Raw genomic sequence first — 18,704 nt, forward strand, 5'->3', positions numbered from 1 at the left:
TTGGGAATAGATTTAAGATAAAAGAACACAATTTAATAGGTTTTCTTTATCAAATGTTAAAAAAGGGAACTACAGACTTTAGCTTCAAAAGAAAAAATGTTAAAAAGTAATGTTATAGAGAATTTAAAAAAAGAAACAAAAACACTGGACTCTCTTTTGATCTAGCACAGAAAATTTCACATTAAAAATATTTTGGGGGTACCCGTGTGGCTCAGTTGGTTAATCATCTGACTCTTGATTTTGGCTCACATCATGATCTCACAGTTTGTGAATTCAAGCCCCACAGGGGGCTCTGTACTGACAGCAGGAGCCTGCTTGGGATTCTCTTTCCCTCTCCCTCTTCCCCTCCCCCACTTGCACGCTCTTGTTAAAAAAAGAACATATTTATACTTTTTCAATTTGCAGTTTTGACACTGAGTCATTTATCTGTTTTGTTCCAGATTCAATAAAATATTTTCAAGTTTTCATTTGTAATTTATTTTTGTACTTTGGTTTTATCAATAACCAGATCTGTTATTAATGTATTTACTGAATACTGAGTGCTGAATATCATATCTCAGCATTTATACATGCAGAAGAGTATAATCAGGGTATATACATAGAATAATTGTCATTTTTTTATTCTCTAATGCCTTTTTGAGATGGTTTCCAGAGTACTGAGAAAGGGAACATGTAAACACAATGAACATCCTTCCACTGGGCTCAAAAGTATGTTCTTCACAAGAATTACTTCTTCTCAACATTATCTACTAGTTGTTTTTTTTTCTGGGGGTGGGGGAGGCTCGGCTGTTTGATTTACTTCTAATCTTGATCAGAATTCACTATTTTTTTTGGAAGGCTTTTGGTACAATTTGCATATAGAAAACATCAGGCCAAACTTTCCTTCCTCTTTCCCCGTCTCCAGCTATTACCTCTAAATGCTCTTCCCAGTTCCATGCTTTGGTAATGCATTTTTGATCCAGAATTGTTGATGAAGGTTTTAAGTAGGAGAATAAAGTTGTGTTCTGACAAAACAAACTGATGCTCTTTTTTCAGTCACCTGTTTTCTTTACCACATTGTAGTAGAAGACAGTCTTATTCCAAAGAATAAAACTTGGAAGATCCTTTCACTTCTCATTGCTAATGTAGCTAATGGCAATTTCTTTTGCTTTGTCAGAAACAACAGTTTCGTCTTTAGCCCTTTTGCTTTCCGTCCTGTCAGATATTTGTTTCAGGTCACGTGGCACCAACTGACCACATGACATCTACATCACTAACACAGAAGCCTTCCCCCCAAAGGATCTCACCTGTCGAATGAAAATAAACTCTGTCAACATTTGACAACTCATATCCCTTGACTGATCACTGCTTTTCCTAAAACCTCTATGGATTCTAAGATCTTTACTTTGGGCTATGAATATACTCAAACCATCAAGAAAATATAACACCTTTTTGTAAATAGAACATTCTTTTAAAAATTTTCTAATGAATCTAAAATTCATACTGATACAATCTTAAATTTTCTGTGATTGATGACTTAAATCTTAATATGTTAATTCTTCCACCAAATGATTTGACGTTTTGTGGACTCACATTCAGGTTTATTTAAAACACTATAATTTAAGTGTAACTTCTACAAACCCTTTTATTAGTTTGCCCTGGGGTAGGTATATCAAAATGCCATTCTAAATATAGGATATTGTCATCAATTTTAGAATGTTTAATACAGGAATATCATATCCATTTCACTTTGTCTGCCAACTGCTCTTAATTAGTAAGGAATGTCGAGAGCACTGAGTTGAGAAGCACTCTGAGGCCACATCACAACTCACTGGGAATAAATGTCATAGAAATGTCTATGAAAGGAGGGGGTGCGGAATAGGCCTGTATTACAGGTATTTTCAATCCAGACTGACAGCACAAGAACTCACTTTCACTTTCAGCACCAACAGTTGGTTGTCTTTTTCAAATTCTAGCAGATGGTGTTGATAAAATCCACCCTGCCTGTGAACAAACACAAAAACCCTTGCACCATACCCTCTAGGTTGATGTGGCATTCGTTTTTCTTAATTAAACTATCATTGTTAGGAAGCATCAGAAGAATTCTCTGAAAGCAAGGGTTTCGTCCAGGAGAGACACTATGTAAACTCCCGGGAAAGCAATAAACAGATCATTACAGGGTTATCAGCCCCCTGCAAAGTTATAAATTAAAGAATCAGTATGCTATCAAGTGGCAAAGAGCAGAGGAAGGAAGCCGTGGACTGAATAGTCTATCTTTTCTTTTGAACTGAATGACAACCACATGAAATCCAAATACTCAATGCCCCTATTCTTTAAGTTTAAAAAAATTTGCTTAATGGGAGATAAATTGCTCCTTAGAAAATTAGATCATGTGCTGTATGAAGTCTGACTTCATACACTCTAGCTTTAGCCAGTGAATATTACTAACACGCCATAACTACTTTTAAGGCTAAAAAGGAAAATTATTGCCTCATTGAAAATGTTCTTGCTCTAGATAGTTTTTATTTTTAGCTAGTCTTTTGTGAAATCTTCTCTTAAACTGCTGTCCCTACCTGAACTTTCTTCCTCTCAACTGGGAGGAATTAAGCTCATCCTGATCAAGGTGCCTAACACATTCTACAGATTCTGATAGTAAAGCAATTATCACACATTATTGTAATTATCTGATGACATAATGATTAGACCCACTAGAACTGTATGCTTAAAGGCAAGACCTGTTTCTTACTCATCTTTTGATTTTCAATACATGAAATAATGCTTCACACAGGTAAGGGCCATAATAAATATATGAGTAAATGAGTAAATATAGTAATTGGTATTATTGTTTTTTTTTTAATTTTTTTTCAACGTTTATTTATTTTTGGGACAGAGAGAGACAGAGCATGAACGGGGGAGGGACAGAGAGAGAGGGAGACATAGAATCGGAAACAGGTTCCAGGCTCTGAGCCATCAGCCCAGAGCCTGACACGGGGCTCGAACTCACAGACCGTGAGATCGTGACCTGGCTAAAGTCGGACGCTTAACCGACTGCGCCACCCAGGCGCCCCAGTAATTGGTATTATTGTTAACGAGAAGAAAAGGTAAGCTTGTCAGATTGAAGTTGAGCAGGCAGAATTTCCAAAAACAGTGGGTGCCATTTTTTTGATAGATGAAAACCACAGAGGTAAAATGAAAGTCAAAGGAAATAATAACCCTGAAGACACTTGGGGATGAGATACAGAGTACATAGTCTGGGAAAACAAAACTGTCATAAATAAATAGAGGTACTGGTTTTAGGGTTAGACTTGGATATAAGGATACTTGATATTGTCAACTCACTTTTTGCTGACTGTGATTTTTTCTTTAGAGAGGAGATGGTAAGAAGTACTAAGGAAAAAGGGTAGATAGAGCCAGCACACATAGTAACTTGGTATGCATTCGGTTCTTTACACATGCTATCATATTAAACTCTAACAGCACTGTGATGTTGGTATTTCTATCTCTTCATCCAATTATAGCTAAAAAATAGTTTCCAAAAATAATAGAGTTTTCATTCAAAGGCTCTAGCCAATAAGGGAAAAACTAGTATTTAAACTTATATTTTTCTGGTTCCACAGGCTGGTATCTGAACTGAGATGAAAAAGGAGTCCCAAAATAGAAAGTAATATTCAGGAGTACTGGTGGTACTCCACTGAAATATCTTAAAATGCTTCTTGGTTTTAACTACCTTAATAAGTCCTTTTGATTTAGGAAGTTTTACACCTTAAAATAGTGACAATAGTCTTTTGACTGATACAAAAATAACTCCATTTTCCTTCTTATCATAAAAGTAATTTTGAAGAGAGATGCAAATTATTTTGGTGAAGTAAAAAAACGGTAACAAGCTTAGGCTCTGGAACCAAACAGAATGGGTTCCAATCCAGGATCTCCACCACACCCTAAATTGGGAGAAATTTGCCCGGATTCTAACATTTCTTCACATCTTATAAGCAGAGATTCCAACTGTCCTGCTCTTTTTACTAGACTATCTTTTCAAAGATATTTGCACAAGAAATAGTCTCAGAAGACAGTGTTTTCCACTAAAGGGCAAGTTTGCTTATAAGCCTGAGGGGTAGAGACAGGGCCGCCCTCCAGAGCAAAGAGAAGACATGCTCATTATAATGATTCAATTTTCCTAAGCTCATGGTTCTCTCCTATAATACCGCTAACCATGTGTGCTGATACCCTACACTCTTCATATCAGTCTATGAGAAATTAGGGCTTAGAGAACCAGCACAAATGTTTGTACTGTGGCTGCTGACACTCCTGCATATAATAAAATCTCCTTTATTTCTGACTCAAGAGTTTGGTGTCTTCTATCAATACCCAAGAAACTGTAGCAGAGAAATTTGTGAGTTTGCAAGTCCAGTAAAATCTGACTCTATACTTCTGGGCATTGACTAACTGAATGCCCTTGAGCAGTTATTTCAAAAGTTTTGCACTTTGGTTTTGTACTGTAATGAAATTTAAAAGTGACTACACTTATAATTTTCTTAGTACACTATAGTGATCAAATGGTATACTACGTGTTCAAATAAATGGTAGCTAATAGTAGTCAGAGAAATAGCAATGGCCAAGGCAGCAGGATTAGAAGCAGCAGCAACAGAAGCAAAGGTAGCTAACACTGAAAGAACGCTAATGTGCAGCAGATATTTTACTAAGTGGCAAGTATAGGTTTTCTTACCTAATCTTCACAACAAATGCAATAGGTGTTTCCTCTCTCTCTCTCTCTCTCTCTCTCTCTCTCTCTCACTGGTTAAGTGAGATAAATGAATCTCAAAGAGTTGATATGATTCGCCTGAAGTTACTCCCATGGTCATTGTCAAAGCAGGGATAAGAAGCTACCTGTGTCTGATTTTCAGGGATCTCTCCTACATGCACTTGTAGCCACATGTTGGAGAGGAAGCTACAAAGGAACTTAGATCAGAAGTTGGACATTCCTACCGCCCATGTGTAAAGGAAACGAATGCGAAAAAATAAAGAAGATATGAGTCACTTATCTTGTTTGTTAGAAAAAGCTAGCCCACAGAAAACGATATAGGTCTCCAAAATTTCTGTGGGCAAGATTTATCCACGAATTCAGCTTCCACCAAGTAGAACATGTTCTTTCAGGCACTGTACTTTGAAACTTTGTCCACATTCGAGGATTATTAGGTTTCCCCCATTATATAAATAATCTTTATCTGTATCCATTAAGAAAACAATATAGCATTCTTATTTCACAAATTCCCAAGCTAAGTCTTCCACCAGATATTTTTTAAAAATTCAAAGATTCAATCTATATTTCAAAATGTAAGCAAAATTATTACTTTTACAGAATAATTAAATTTCTAAACATAAACTTCATGTTTTCCTAATGTAAATATAAGGACACATACATACACAATGTATGCATAAATATGTATATAAATGTAGAGATGCACTGTTTCATTTCACAAGCAATATCTTATTTTGGCAAGGATTTTTTTCTAAAGCAGTCATGTAGTATACATATATGTAAATAGTTATTGTTTTAAGCTTCACATTTTATAAAAGCAATAAGCACCAAGAGCCTAACATATTTTGCAAATATACTGTCTGATCCCAACTCTCGCTTTTGAAATGTATTCACTATATCAAACAGATATTCAATCAGCATAAAAATAAATATGATTTTAACTTTACCTCTGCATATGGGAACAGGAAAATCCCATGAGGCTGTATTAACTGAATTGGCTATACAGGTGAGTTGAGGGTGGCCATCGAGAATATATCCAGTCACACAGCTGTAGCGGATCTTGTCCCCAACATCAAACCGTGTACCATATAATACACCTTTGGGTGGAACTCCTGGATTGCCACAAGAGCTACTCTGCAATTCTAAAACAGGGGGAGAAAAGAAGAGTTTACAGTTATTTTAATACAGATTTTAATGTTTTAGATTTTTAAAATTATATGTAGATACAGATATCTCTTTTCCTTTTAAAGAGTCACAATAAAAAGAAATGTTTTTCACTTCAACACATGTAACACAGAGGTATGGAAAGGGAACTAAATTTTACCAAAAAGGTATTAGGTTTCACTCTTAGTGTTAGAAAAATTTTAAGATTTTAAAGTATTTAATCTTTCTAGCAATTTTAAAAATCAGTATTACTCATACACTACAGGTAATTAAAGCTATGATTAATACCATGTACATGGCTTCTTCAAAGTCACATTCTACTAACACAGTAATAAGCAAATCAAGTTTCATAAATATGCTCCCAATTCCTTTGATGCTTCTGCTTAACCCTAAACAGGTGCATTTCTCTGGAAACACATACATTTGGGGTGGATATTTTTTTTCCATTTAAATAAGAAAAATATAGCAAAGAAATGGACATATTTTTCAAATTGTAGAGATTAGCCCAGAATTTCCAATTTGTTTATGGTAAACTTACAATATTAATAAGAAATGCATACAGTTGTGAAATTTTAAATAGACTGATATATAAAATACCTGAAAAATGCCTGATATGTTAGGATATTTTATCTCGTGCCTTATTTTATTACTGGATGCTTAAAAGTATACAAGTATGCAAATATAAGAGATTTTTAAAAATAATATATATTTCAGGGAAAAATCCAATTTCACTGTAAACGAAAACAATGGAAAGAAAATATATACAAATAGCAAAACTTACAGAACTTAACAAGGTTAGGAAAGAATTATTCTTCCTAATGTTATTTTCTAAATTTTTATTACCTTTATATTATTTCATACTCTAAATAATTATCAATACAGATAGAAACTAATGAATTAGGAGTTGAAAGGTGTTCAAGTTTGGGTAGGCTATAGTTTAGTTAATGGTATTATACAAATGTTAATTTCCTTCTTTGATAATTATGCTATGGTTACATAAGTAGTTGATATTAAGAGAAGCTGGATAAGAGTATAGGGAACTCTGTACTATTTTCACCATCTAACTGAAAGTCTGAAATTATTACAAAATAAAAAGCTAAAAAAAACCCACTACAACACAAAAATGAAGTATGTTTCCATTTTGCCTTGATAATTATCCCATTTGTGTAGTAAATTCCATGCAATGTTATTTTCTATTAAACCAAATATCTATAAGCCACCATAATATTAAAAATGTCAATGGCAGAAAATAAAAATATCATATAATATGTAGATGTAATTTTACAAAAGTTATGGTCACTTATAAATAAGAAGTGTCCACGGAGCTGAAATTTCTATTTTTATTCATAATAGGTTTATATTACTTTCGAAAGTGTTTTCTAAATGAACATTACTTTTTCTGTATAAACTTTTCAATGATAGTGGAAAAAAATCAGTGATAAAGTTCAAATGATATCAGTTTAATCAATGGAAAATGTATTGAGGATTTATATAATTTGCATTACATATATTAGAAATTAAACATTTCCTTTAATTTAAGACAATTAGAGTCTGAAGGATCCTGGAAAGATGGTGGCGTAGGAGGACGCTGGGCTCACCGCACGTCCTGCTGATCACTTAGAGTCCACCTACACCTGCCTAAATAATCCAGAAAACCACCAGAGGATTAGCAGAACCGAGTCTCCAGAGCCAAGTGCAGACGAGAGGCCCACGGAAGAGGGTAGGGAGGGCAGAGAGGGGGTGCACGCTCCACAGACTGGTGGAAGGGAGATGGGGCAGAGGGGCAGCCCACCGGCCAGGCAAAGCCCCCCAGTCTGACTGGCAAAAGCAGAGGGGTCAGACAGAGTGTGTTCTGACAGCAAGTGGGACTTGACATCTGGAAGGTTATAAGCTAACAGCTCTGCTCAGAGAACGGGAGGGCTGGAAGACAACTAGAGGGAGAGTTGTTGAGCCCCGGATGACAGAGCTCAGCTTGGCTGGGGCCGGGGGCTTGGGGGGGGGGGGAACGGCGCTCGCCAGCACCATCTCCCTTGCCCATCCCCCAGCCTAAATCCCAAAGGGAACCAGTTCCTGCCAGGGAACTTGCTTGCACCTTGCAAACACCCAACACTGGGCTTCTGCGGATCCATCCCTCCAGAAGGTGTGACTCCCTCCTGGTGCCACGGGGCCCCTCCCGAAGCGGATCTCCAAAGGAAAAGCGAGCTGAGCCTGCCCCTCCTGCCCCTGTGCACCTTGCCAATCCACCCCAGCTAATACGAGAGATCCCCAGCACCACAAGCCTGGCAGTGTTCAAGTAGCCCAGACGGGCCATGCCACCCCACAGTGAATCCCACCCCTAGGAAAGGGGAAGACAAGGCACACACCAGTCTGACTGTGGCCGCAGCACTGGGCTGGGGGCAGACATCAGGTCTGACTGCAGCCCTGCCCACCAACTCCAGTTATACATCACAGCACAGGGGAAGTACCCTGCAGATCCGCACCACTCCAGGGACTATCCAAAATGACCAAACGAAAGAATTCCCCTAGAAAAAACCTCCAGGAAATAACAACAGCTAGCGAACTGATCAAAGACGATTTAAACAATATAACAGAAAGTAAACTTAGAAAAATAGTCATAAAATTAATCCCTGGGCTTGAAAACAGTATAAAGGACAGCAGAGAATCTATTGCTACAGAGATCAAGAGACTAAGGGACAGCCAGGAGGAGCTAAAAAATGCTATCAATGAGTTGCAAAATAAAATGGAGACAACCAGGGCTCAGATTGAAGAGGCAGAGGAGAGAATAGGTGAACTAGAAGATAAAATTATGGAAAAAGAGGAAGCTGAGAAAAAGAGAGATAAAAAAATCCAGGGGTATGAGGGGAAAATTAGAGAACTAAGTGATGCACTAAAAAGAAATAATCTATGCATAATTGGTATTCCAGAGGAGGGAGAGAGAGGGAAAGGTGCTAAAGGGGTACTTGAAGAAATAATAGCTGAGAACTTCCCTGATCTGGGGGAGGAAAAAGGCATTGAAATCCAAGAGGAACAGAGAACTCCCTTCAGATGTAACTTGAATCGATCTTCTGCACGACATACCATAGTGAAACCGGCAAAATACAAGGATAAAGAGAAAATTCTGAAAGTAGCTAGAGATAAACGTGCTCTAACATATAAAGGGAGACCTATAAGACTCATGACCGATCTCTCTACTGAAACTTGGCGGGCCAGAAAGGAATGGCAAGAGATCTTCAGTGTGATGAACAGAAAAAAATATACAGCTGAGAATCCTTTATCCAGCAAGTCTGTCATTTAGAATAGAAGGAGAGATAAAGGTCTTCCCAAACAAACAAAAACTGAAGGAATTTGTCACCACTAAACCAGCCCTACAAGAGATCCTAAGGGGGATCCTGTGAGACAAAGTACCAGAGACATCGTTACAAGCATGAAACCTATGGTCATCACAATGACTCTAAACCCATATCTTTCTATAATAACACTGAATGTAAACGGACTAAATGCGCCAACCAAAAGACATAGGGTATCAGAATGGATAAAAAAACAACACCCATCTATTTGCTGTCTACAAGAGACTCATTTTAGACCAGAGTACACCTTCAGATTGAGAGGATGAGGGGATGGAGAACTATTTATCATGCCACTGGAAGTCAAAAGAAAGCTGGAGTAGCCATACTTATACCAGACAAACTAGACTTTAAATTAAAGGCTGTAACGAGAGATGAACAAGGGCATTATATAACAATTACAGGGTCTATCCATCAGGAAGAGCTAACAATTATAAATGTCTATGTGCCTAATACAGGAGCCCCCAAATATATAAAATAATTACTCACAAACATAAGCAACCTTATGGATAAGAATGTGGCAATTGCAGGGAACTTTAACACTCCACTTACAACAATGGATAGATCATCTAGTCACATGGTCAATAAAGAAACAAGGGCTCTGAATGATACACTGGATCAGATGGACTTGACAGATATATTTAGAACTCTGCATCCCAAAGCAACAGAATATACTTTCTTTGCGAGTGCACATGGAACAACTCCAAGACAGATCACATACTGGGTCACAAAACAGCCCTTCATAAGTATACAAGAATTGAAATCATACCAGGCATACTTTCAGACCACAATGCTATGAAGCTTGAAATCAACCACAGGAAAAAGTCTGGAAAACCCTCCAAAAGCATGGAGGTTAAAGAACACCCTACTAAAGAATGAATGGGTCAACCAGGCAATTAGAGAAGAAATTTAAAAATATTTGGAAACAAATGAAAATGAAAATACAACAATCCAAATGCTTTGGGAAGCAGCGAAGGCAGTCCTGAGAGGAAAATACATTGTATTCTAGGCCTATCTCAAGAAAAAAGAAAAATCCTAAATACAAAATCTAACAGCACACCTAAAGGAAATAGAAGCAGAACAGCAAAAACACCCCAAACCCAGAAGAAGAGAAATAATAAAGATCAGAACAGAAATAAACAATACAGAATCTAAAAGAACAGTAGAGCAGATCAATGAAACCAAGAGTTGGTTTTTTTGAAAAAATAAACAAAATTGATAAACCTCTAGCCAGGCTACTCAAAAAGAAAAGGGAGATGACCCAAATGGATAAAATCATGAATGAAAATGGAATTATTACAACCAATCCCTCAGAGATACAAACAATTATCAGAGAATACTATGAAAAATTATATGCCAACAAACTGGACAAACTGGAAGAAATGGACAAATTCCTAAACACATACACACTTCCAAAACTCAATCAGGAGGATATAGAAAGCTTGAACAGACCCATAACCAGTGAAGAAATTGAATCAGTCATCAAAAATCTCCCAACAAATAAGAGTCCAGGACCAGATGGCTTCCTAGGGGAGTTCTACCAGACGTTTAAAGCAGAGATAATACCTATCCTTCTCAAGCTATTCCAAGAAATAAAAAGGGAAGGAAAACTTCCAGACTCATTCTATGAAGCCAGTATTACTTTGATTCCCAAACCAGACAGAGACCCAGTAAAAAAAAAGAGAACTACAGGCCAATATCCCTGATGAATATGGATGCAAAAATTCTCAATAAAATACTAGCAAATCGAATTCAACAGCATATAAAAAGAATTATTCACCATGATCAAGTGGGATTCATTCCTGGGATGCAGGGCTGGTTCAACATTTGCAAATCAATCAATGTGATACATCACATTAATAAAAGAAAAGAACCATATGATCCTGTCAATCAATGCAGAAAAGGCCTTTGACAAACTTCAGCAACCTTTCTTAATGAAAACGCTCGAGAAAGTTGGGACAGAAGGAACATACTTAAAGATCATAAGAGCCATTTATGAAAAGCCCACAGCTAACATCATCCTCAATGGGGAAAACTGAGATTTTTTTCCCTGAGATCAGGAACACGACAGGGATGTCCACTCTCACCACTGTTGTTTACCACAGTGTTGGAAGTTCTGGCATCAGCAATCAGACAACAAAAGGAAATCAAAGGCATCAAAGTTGGCAAAAATGAAGTTAAGCTTTTACTTTTTGCAGATGACATGATATTATACATGGAAAATGCGATAGACTCCACCAGAAGTCTGCTAGAACTGATACATGAATTCAGCAAAGTTGCAGGATACAAAATCAATGTACAGAAATCAGTTGCATTCCTATACACTAATAATGAAGCAACAGAAAGACAAATAAAGAAACTGATCCCATTCACAATTGCACCAAGAAGCATCAAATACCTAGGAATAAATCTAACCAAAGATGGAAAAGATCTGTATGCTGAAAACTATAGAAAGCTTATGAAGGAAATTGAAGCAGATATAAAGAAATGGAAAAACATTCCGTGCTCATGGATTGGGAGAATAAATATTGTCAAAATGTCAATACTACCCAAAGCTATCTACACATTCAATGCAATCCCAATCAAAATTGCACCAGCATTCTTCTCGAAACTAGAACAAGCAATCCTAAAATTCATATAGAACCACAAAAGGCCCCGAATAGCCAAAGTAATTTTGAAGAAGACCAAAGCAGGAGGCAGCCCAATCCCAGACTTCAGCCTCTACTACAAAGCTGTCATCATCAAGACAGCATGGTATTGGCACAAAAACAGACACATAGATGAATGGAATAGAATAGAAACCCCAGAACTAGACCCACAAACGTGTGGCCAACTCATCTTTGACAAAGCAGGAAAGAACATCCAATGGAAAAAAGACAGTCTCTTTAACAAAAACTGCTGGGAGAACGGGACAGCAACATGCAGAAGATTGAAACTAGACCACTTCCTCATACCATTCACAAAAATAAACTCAAAATGGATAAAGAACCTGAATGTGAGACAGGAAACCATCAAACCCTAGAGGAGAAAGCAGGAAAAGACCTCTCTGACCTCAGCCGTAGCAATTTCTTACTTGACACTTCCCTAAAGGCAAGGGAATTAAAAGCAAAAATGAACTCCTGGGACCTTATGAAGATAAAAAGCTTCTGCACAGCAAAGGAAACAGCCAACAAAACTAAAAGGCAACCAACAGAATGGGAAAAGATATTTGCAAATGACATATCGGATAAAGGGCTAGTATCCAAAATCTATAAAGAGCTCACCAAACTCCACACCCAAAAAACAAATAACCCAGTGAAGAAATGGGCAGAAAACTGAATAGACACTTCTCTAAAGAAGACATCCGGATGGCCAACAGGCACATGAAAAGATGCTCAACGTCAGTCCTCATCAGGGAAATACAAATCAAAACCACACTCAGATATCACCTCACGCCAGTCAGAGTGGCCAAAATGAACAAATCAGGAGACTATAGATGCTGGAGAGGATGTGGAGAAACGGGAACCCTCTTGCACTGTTGGTGGGAATGCAAATTGGTGTAGCCATTCTGGAAAACAGTGTGGAGGTTCCTCAGAAAATTAAAAATAGACCTACCCTATGACCCAGGAATAGCACTGCTAGGAATTTACCCAAGGGATACAGGAGTACTGATGCATAGGGGCACTTGTACCCCAATGTTTATAGCAGCACTCTCAACAATAGCCAAATTATGGAAAGAGCCTAAATGTCCATCAACTGATGAAGGGATAAGAAATTGTGGTTTATATACACAATGGAATACTACGTGGCAATGAGAAAGAATGAAATATGGCCCTTTGTAGCAACATGGATAGAACTGGAGAGTGTTATGCTAAGTGAAATAAGCCATACAGAGAAAGACAGATACCATATGGTTTCACTCTTATGTGGATCCTGAGAAACTTAACAGAAACCCATGGGGGAGGGGAAGAAAAAAAAAAAGGAGGTTAGGGTGGGAGAGAGCCAAAACAATAGAGACTCTTAAAAACTGAGAACAAACTGAGAGTTGACCGGCGGGGGGGGGGGGGGGGGGGGGTGATGAGTATTGAAGAGGACACCTTTTGGGATGACCACTGGGTGTTGTATGGAAGTCAATTTGACAATAAACTTCATATATTGAACAAACAATTTAAAAAAAATTAGAGTCTGAAACCCAAAAAAGTAAAAAAAAAAGAAAAGTTGAGTAATATTGATTAAGTAGCAATAGTTTCTATAAATAACAATTTTCTTAAGTTCCCTCTGCATTTAAAGATACATCATAAACTAATATCTGTAAAGTATTGTAAATACCAATAACTAAGTCTTCAAGGCATATGCTGGAAGTAATTTTGAGTAAAATTTAAAACATATGGTCTGTGAATTTTGACTAATTCTTTATAAAATACTTTTGAAATTAACAGTTTATTTTGGAATAGTTTTTTTTCTTTGGAAAATTCATTTGATTGACATGAGACGTTTGCTGCGAGATGTTGGGGTTAATAAATTTTGATAAAATGAAAAACATTCAATCCCTTGCATATAGTAATAACAAAGGAAATTATTTTAATGAAACCACCACTGTGGCCTTAGAATCAAGCCACTCCTTTTGCTCTTACCTCCTAAAAAATAATTAAGGTCAGGACTTCAATTATCATAAAGTTATATATCCAGGAGACAAAAGCAGTTTCCAAATTATTTCACAAGAAGCAGTTAGGTGGAAGAATGAAGGGGAAAAGAAAAGAAAGTTCTTAAATAGTTCTTGTACTCTGATTTAACTTTGATTTAAATGAATAAACATTAAGCAGAACAAAATACCTAAGCAAAAATGGGAAACAGGAAGTCAATGAATGAATAACAATACTGGAATTGGAATTGGGTTGAAACCTCAATACATTACCTAATCTATTGCCTGCCTTGTGGCTGAATTATTTCTAAACCAACAGTCAGAAAAGAAGTTAGGCTGTTTCAAAATAAAACTCAAAAAAAGATAATTCTAAAACCTATCTGGTTCACCTTCAGGAAATTCCTACTGTTGATTGCCCCTGTTTTTTTGACTTCCATAAAAAAAGAACTACCCATCATTCTCTGTAGACAATAACCCATGGAAGACAGTTATTAAGAGGTTTCAAATTCAGGTTTAATAGATCCCAATTCTATAGCCATTGCTCATGGATTCCTTTTTTTTTATTTTTTTAGGTTTATTTATTTATTTTGAGAGAGAGAGAGAGAGAGAGAGAGCATGAGCAGGGGCAGAGAGAGAGGGAGAGAGAGAATCCCAAGCAGGCTCCATGTTGTCAGCACAGAGCCTGACGCAGGGCTTGATCACATGAACCGTGAGATCATGGCCTGAGCTGAAATCAAGAGTCAGACAGTTAACTGACTAAGCCACCCAGGGACTTCTCTCTAAACTATGCCCATTTTAAGACACACAGCCAAGGATATGTTATTAACTGAAAGAATTATATAACCCAACATCAAAAAATGCTATATTCTGATTGAACATTCACTTTTTAGTCTTGATTTTTATAAAAATAAATAGTGTTTCATATATCAACTTTTTAAATTAACTTGTTAATTAATATAAGATCTCTTGAACTAGCTAAGTGAGACTAATTTTTAGACATTGTTTCTACCAGCTATCACAAGTTTGAATTGCAGGGGGAAGTGAAGACACATTATACCGAGTTCTGTAAAGCAGACTATAAACTAATTATTAATATACATGGAATTTACAATAAGTGGTGATTTTTCTTATTGTAAAATCTTTAAGGAAAATAGAGATTTAAGCAATAAAGAATTTTCATGTTAATTCATCAAAGGTATCTGGAAGATAACGACACCATTCTTGTTACTTCACTGTGTTTCTGAAGCAAATAATTACATCTAAAAAAAGCAGACTTGCCAAATAGATTGCTATCTTCATTTACCAACAGATGACACTAATATATGTATTGAAAAGTTTAGGCGATCAAAATAAAACAATTATAGAACCTGATATATTCTCATCATATATTCCATAATGCAAAGATTAAAATGGAATTGGAGTGCTCTGGGGAGAGTACTTTAAATTTATTGTCATGATACTATTGTTTGAGCATTGATCAATTCTTTTTAATGCAAAAATAAATATATAAAACTCCTTATATACTGCTGCCTTGTTTGAATTTATTCTTGAGACTGTGCCAGGAGACTGTTTGTGAATAAACCAGAAATATTCAAGCGTGAGTAGTTTAGTGGATTGAGATTACTGGAAAATATATGTGAAGACTTTACACTCAAAAAATGTTTCTGAAGGGGTGCCTGGGTAGTTTAGTCAGCTAAACATCCGACTCTTGATTTAGGTTCAGGTCACTGTTTCTAGGTTATGAGATCAAGCCCCGTGTCAGGTTCTGTGCTGGGCATGGACCCTGCTTAAGATTCTCTCTCTCTCTCCCTCTGTATCTCTCCCCCACTGTGCTCTCTTTCTCTGAAATAAACAAACAAACAAACAAATAAACAAATAAATAAATAAATAAATAAAGAGGATGTCCTCGTTTAAAAAAAAGCTTCTAAATATGTTAGAGACCCTTTTTGTAAGTTTATACTGTGCAGTCCAAATGATTGAGTCAATTTAAACTTCATCTATTTTTTTTTTTTTGCTGGAAATACATGTATTTTATTTATCCTCTCTTCTCAGAGATAATGAAATTATAAGCAAATAATATGAAGGCATTTTGGCAACATAAACTGGTAAAGTGTATGGGATTATTGATACAGCCAAAAATTATTTGAGAAAGATCCAAGATAAATAAAAATCCAATTGTATCATGGAGGATGGAATTTATTGACACTCCTCCATGTTAAAAGGAAACATAAACTATAAATTACTTAATAACTGGCACAACTAATTCATTCATCAGAAGCTCTTGAGGGTTACTGTTAACATTGGCGCTCTGTGATGTATACAGTTACAGCAACACCACCTCCCTTGCTTTCTAAGAGTTCACAATTTGAATAAGTGAATAGCCTTAATTGTTGAGATGAGCTGTCAGCCATCTTCTTTTTTAGCCATTCACATTCCCACTTACAGTTCACAAATTACCCAACACCATGTATGATTTTTCCCGTTGTACAGAAAGGGAAACTGAGACTCAGATAGATTAAATAATTTTCCCAAAGTCACCCAATTAATGAATATATTTTTAGTTCAAGCATAGATGTCTCTAACGTTAAAAAAAATAAATAAATAAAGCCGTCAGTTATTTCACAACTGCATATTGTTGTCCATGAAAAACACATATTCGTTTCACAAGTGTTTGGGTTTTTTTTTAAATTTTTTTTAACATATATTCATTTTTGAAAGACAGAGAGAGACTGAGCGCAAATGGGGTAGGGGCAGAGAGAGAGGGAGACACAGAATCTGAAGCAGGCTCCAGGCTCCAAGCTGTCAGCACAGAGCCCGATGCAGGGCTTGAACTCACAGACTGCAAGATCATGACCCGTGCCAAAGTCGGCCGCCCAAGCGACTGAGCCACCCAGGTGCCCCTCACAAGTGTTTATTAAGCAGCTATTATGGGCAATACTCTGGGGATATAGTTTTGCAAATGACGAAGCTTCCCTATGAATATCATTGATTCATTAATTCTTTCATCTATTAGTTGCTATCACATGGCCCTGCCTTCATGGAATTTACCAACTTGGTGTTGACCAAGTCAATAAACAAGTAATTACATAATATTAATTATAATATGACAGCGAGATAAAGGAAACCTACAGGCTATAATGAAAGTATATAAATGAGAAAACTTAGTCTTGGTTAAGAGGTGGTCTGAAAAGAATTTCCTGATAAAGTCAGGTTGAAACAGATCTGAAATAGGACAGGGAGTTAACTGTATATATAATATATATTATATATATACAATTTACATATTATATCTATAATATATATATTATGTACATTATGTATATTATATATACAATTTACATATTATGTATATTATATATACAATTTACATATTATATATATTACATATATATAAAGGAGTGTTAAGTATGTTCAAAATTTGGAAATCTAAGAATCAAAGTACTATAATAGTTACTAGATTTGCCAAGGTTTGATGGGTGTGCTAGGGTAGAAACAGAATTGAAAAGAATATCCCAAAAGGGTCAAAGATAGGTTCATGTAAGGAATACATATCCTATGCATTAGTTCGTGACTAGAAAAGGGAACTATTTCTGTCATCAAATATTTTTTGAAAGAGATACTATAAGCTCTACAGAGGAAATGATTCAGGATAAATAACTGAAATACAGTCTAAACATACATATGGTAAGAAATTTTCACAAGTGTGTACGATATGTATTTTGTGAGTTTACTAATTGAATATTAATTTAATCTCGAAAATGATTAATTGGTAAGCAGAGCCATGAAAATTATTTATTAAGAAGATGAGTAGCCAGGGTCACCTGGTGGCTCAGTCAGTTGGGTGTCCAACTCTTGATTTCAGCTCAGGTTATGATCTCATGGTTTGTGAAATTGATCATTATGTCAGGCTCCTTGTGGAGCCTGTTTTGGATTCTTTCTCCCTCTCTCTCTTCCTCTCCCCCATGCTCTCTCTCTCTCTTGCATGTGCGTTCACTCTCTCTCTGAAAATAAATGAATCAAACACTTAAAAAAAAAAAAAAAAACGTGAGTAGCCCGAATACTGTATATATACTATTTGTACATGAGAATATCAACTTCATAGGGCTGTTAATATATTTATATAAAACAATATATGTAAGTCATATTATATGCTGAGCACACAATACATGGCAGATATTATTATTAGCTCAACAAATAGCAGTTTTATTTTTATTTCAATCAACTTGGCATTTGAGACATCTCAATTAGGTGTGATTAAGTTGTGATCTACTAGAGGTAGGGTCATGTCTTCATTAAATGCTACCTACCTTAGATCATTCCTGATGTCTTAAAAATTACCCCCAAAACACTGACTTAATCAAAGGTAAAATTCCATTAGTCCTCTCTAGGTCATACATGAAATTCAAGGTGTAATTTCAATTCCTGATAGAAAATTTGTACAACCAAATTCACAAAGCTTCCCTATGAATATCATTGATTCATTAATTCTTTCATCCGTTAGTTGGTATCATATATGAAGCCCCATGCCAGGCACAGTGAATATAAAAAGATAGCTGATGTATCCTCACAAAGTCCAGATAAATTTTTTAAAAATGTAAAATACTTATTAGGGGCACCTGTTTGGCTCAGTTGGTTGTGTCTGACTCTTGGTTTTGTCTCAGGTCATGATCTCACAGTTTGTGGGTTTGAACCCCATGTCGGGCTCGTTGCTGCAAAGCCTGCCCTGGACTCTACATCCCTCTCTCTCTCTGCCCCTCCCTTGCTCTCTACCTCAAAAATAAATAAGCTTATTTAAAAAAAAAAAAAAGAGGACTGTAAGAGAAGATAGTTTTTATCACAT

At 36.3% G+C, this 18,704-nt stretch overlaps 1 protein-coding gene across 6 annotated transcripts in view; it reads right to left on the reverse strand.

Moving 5' to 3' along the window:
* Positions 1-18,704, reverse strand: part of CSMD3 (CUB and Sushi multiple domains 3) — a 1,263,431-nt gene that overhangs the window by 951,010 nt on the left and 293,717 nt on the right. For all 6 annotated transcript variants that reach the window (XM_058698868.1, XM_058698869.1, XM_058698867.1 and 3 more), the window contains exon 4: positions 5,683-5,877. In XM_058698868.1, coding sequence (XP_058554851.1) covers positions 5,683-5,877 — 195 coding nt within the window. The remainder of the gene's footprint in view (positions 1-5,682; positions 5,878-18,704) is intronic.

The sequence above is a fragment of the Neofelis nebulosa genome, chromosome 14 (genome assembly GCF_028018385.1).
Source record: "Neofelis nebulosa isolate mNeoNeb1 chromosome 14, mNeoNeb1.pri, whole genome shotgun sequence".
In the NCBI taxonomy this organism is placed as follows: Eukaryota; Metazoa; Chordata; class Mammalia; order Carnivora; family Felidae; genus Neofelis; species Neofelis nebulosa.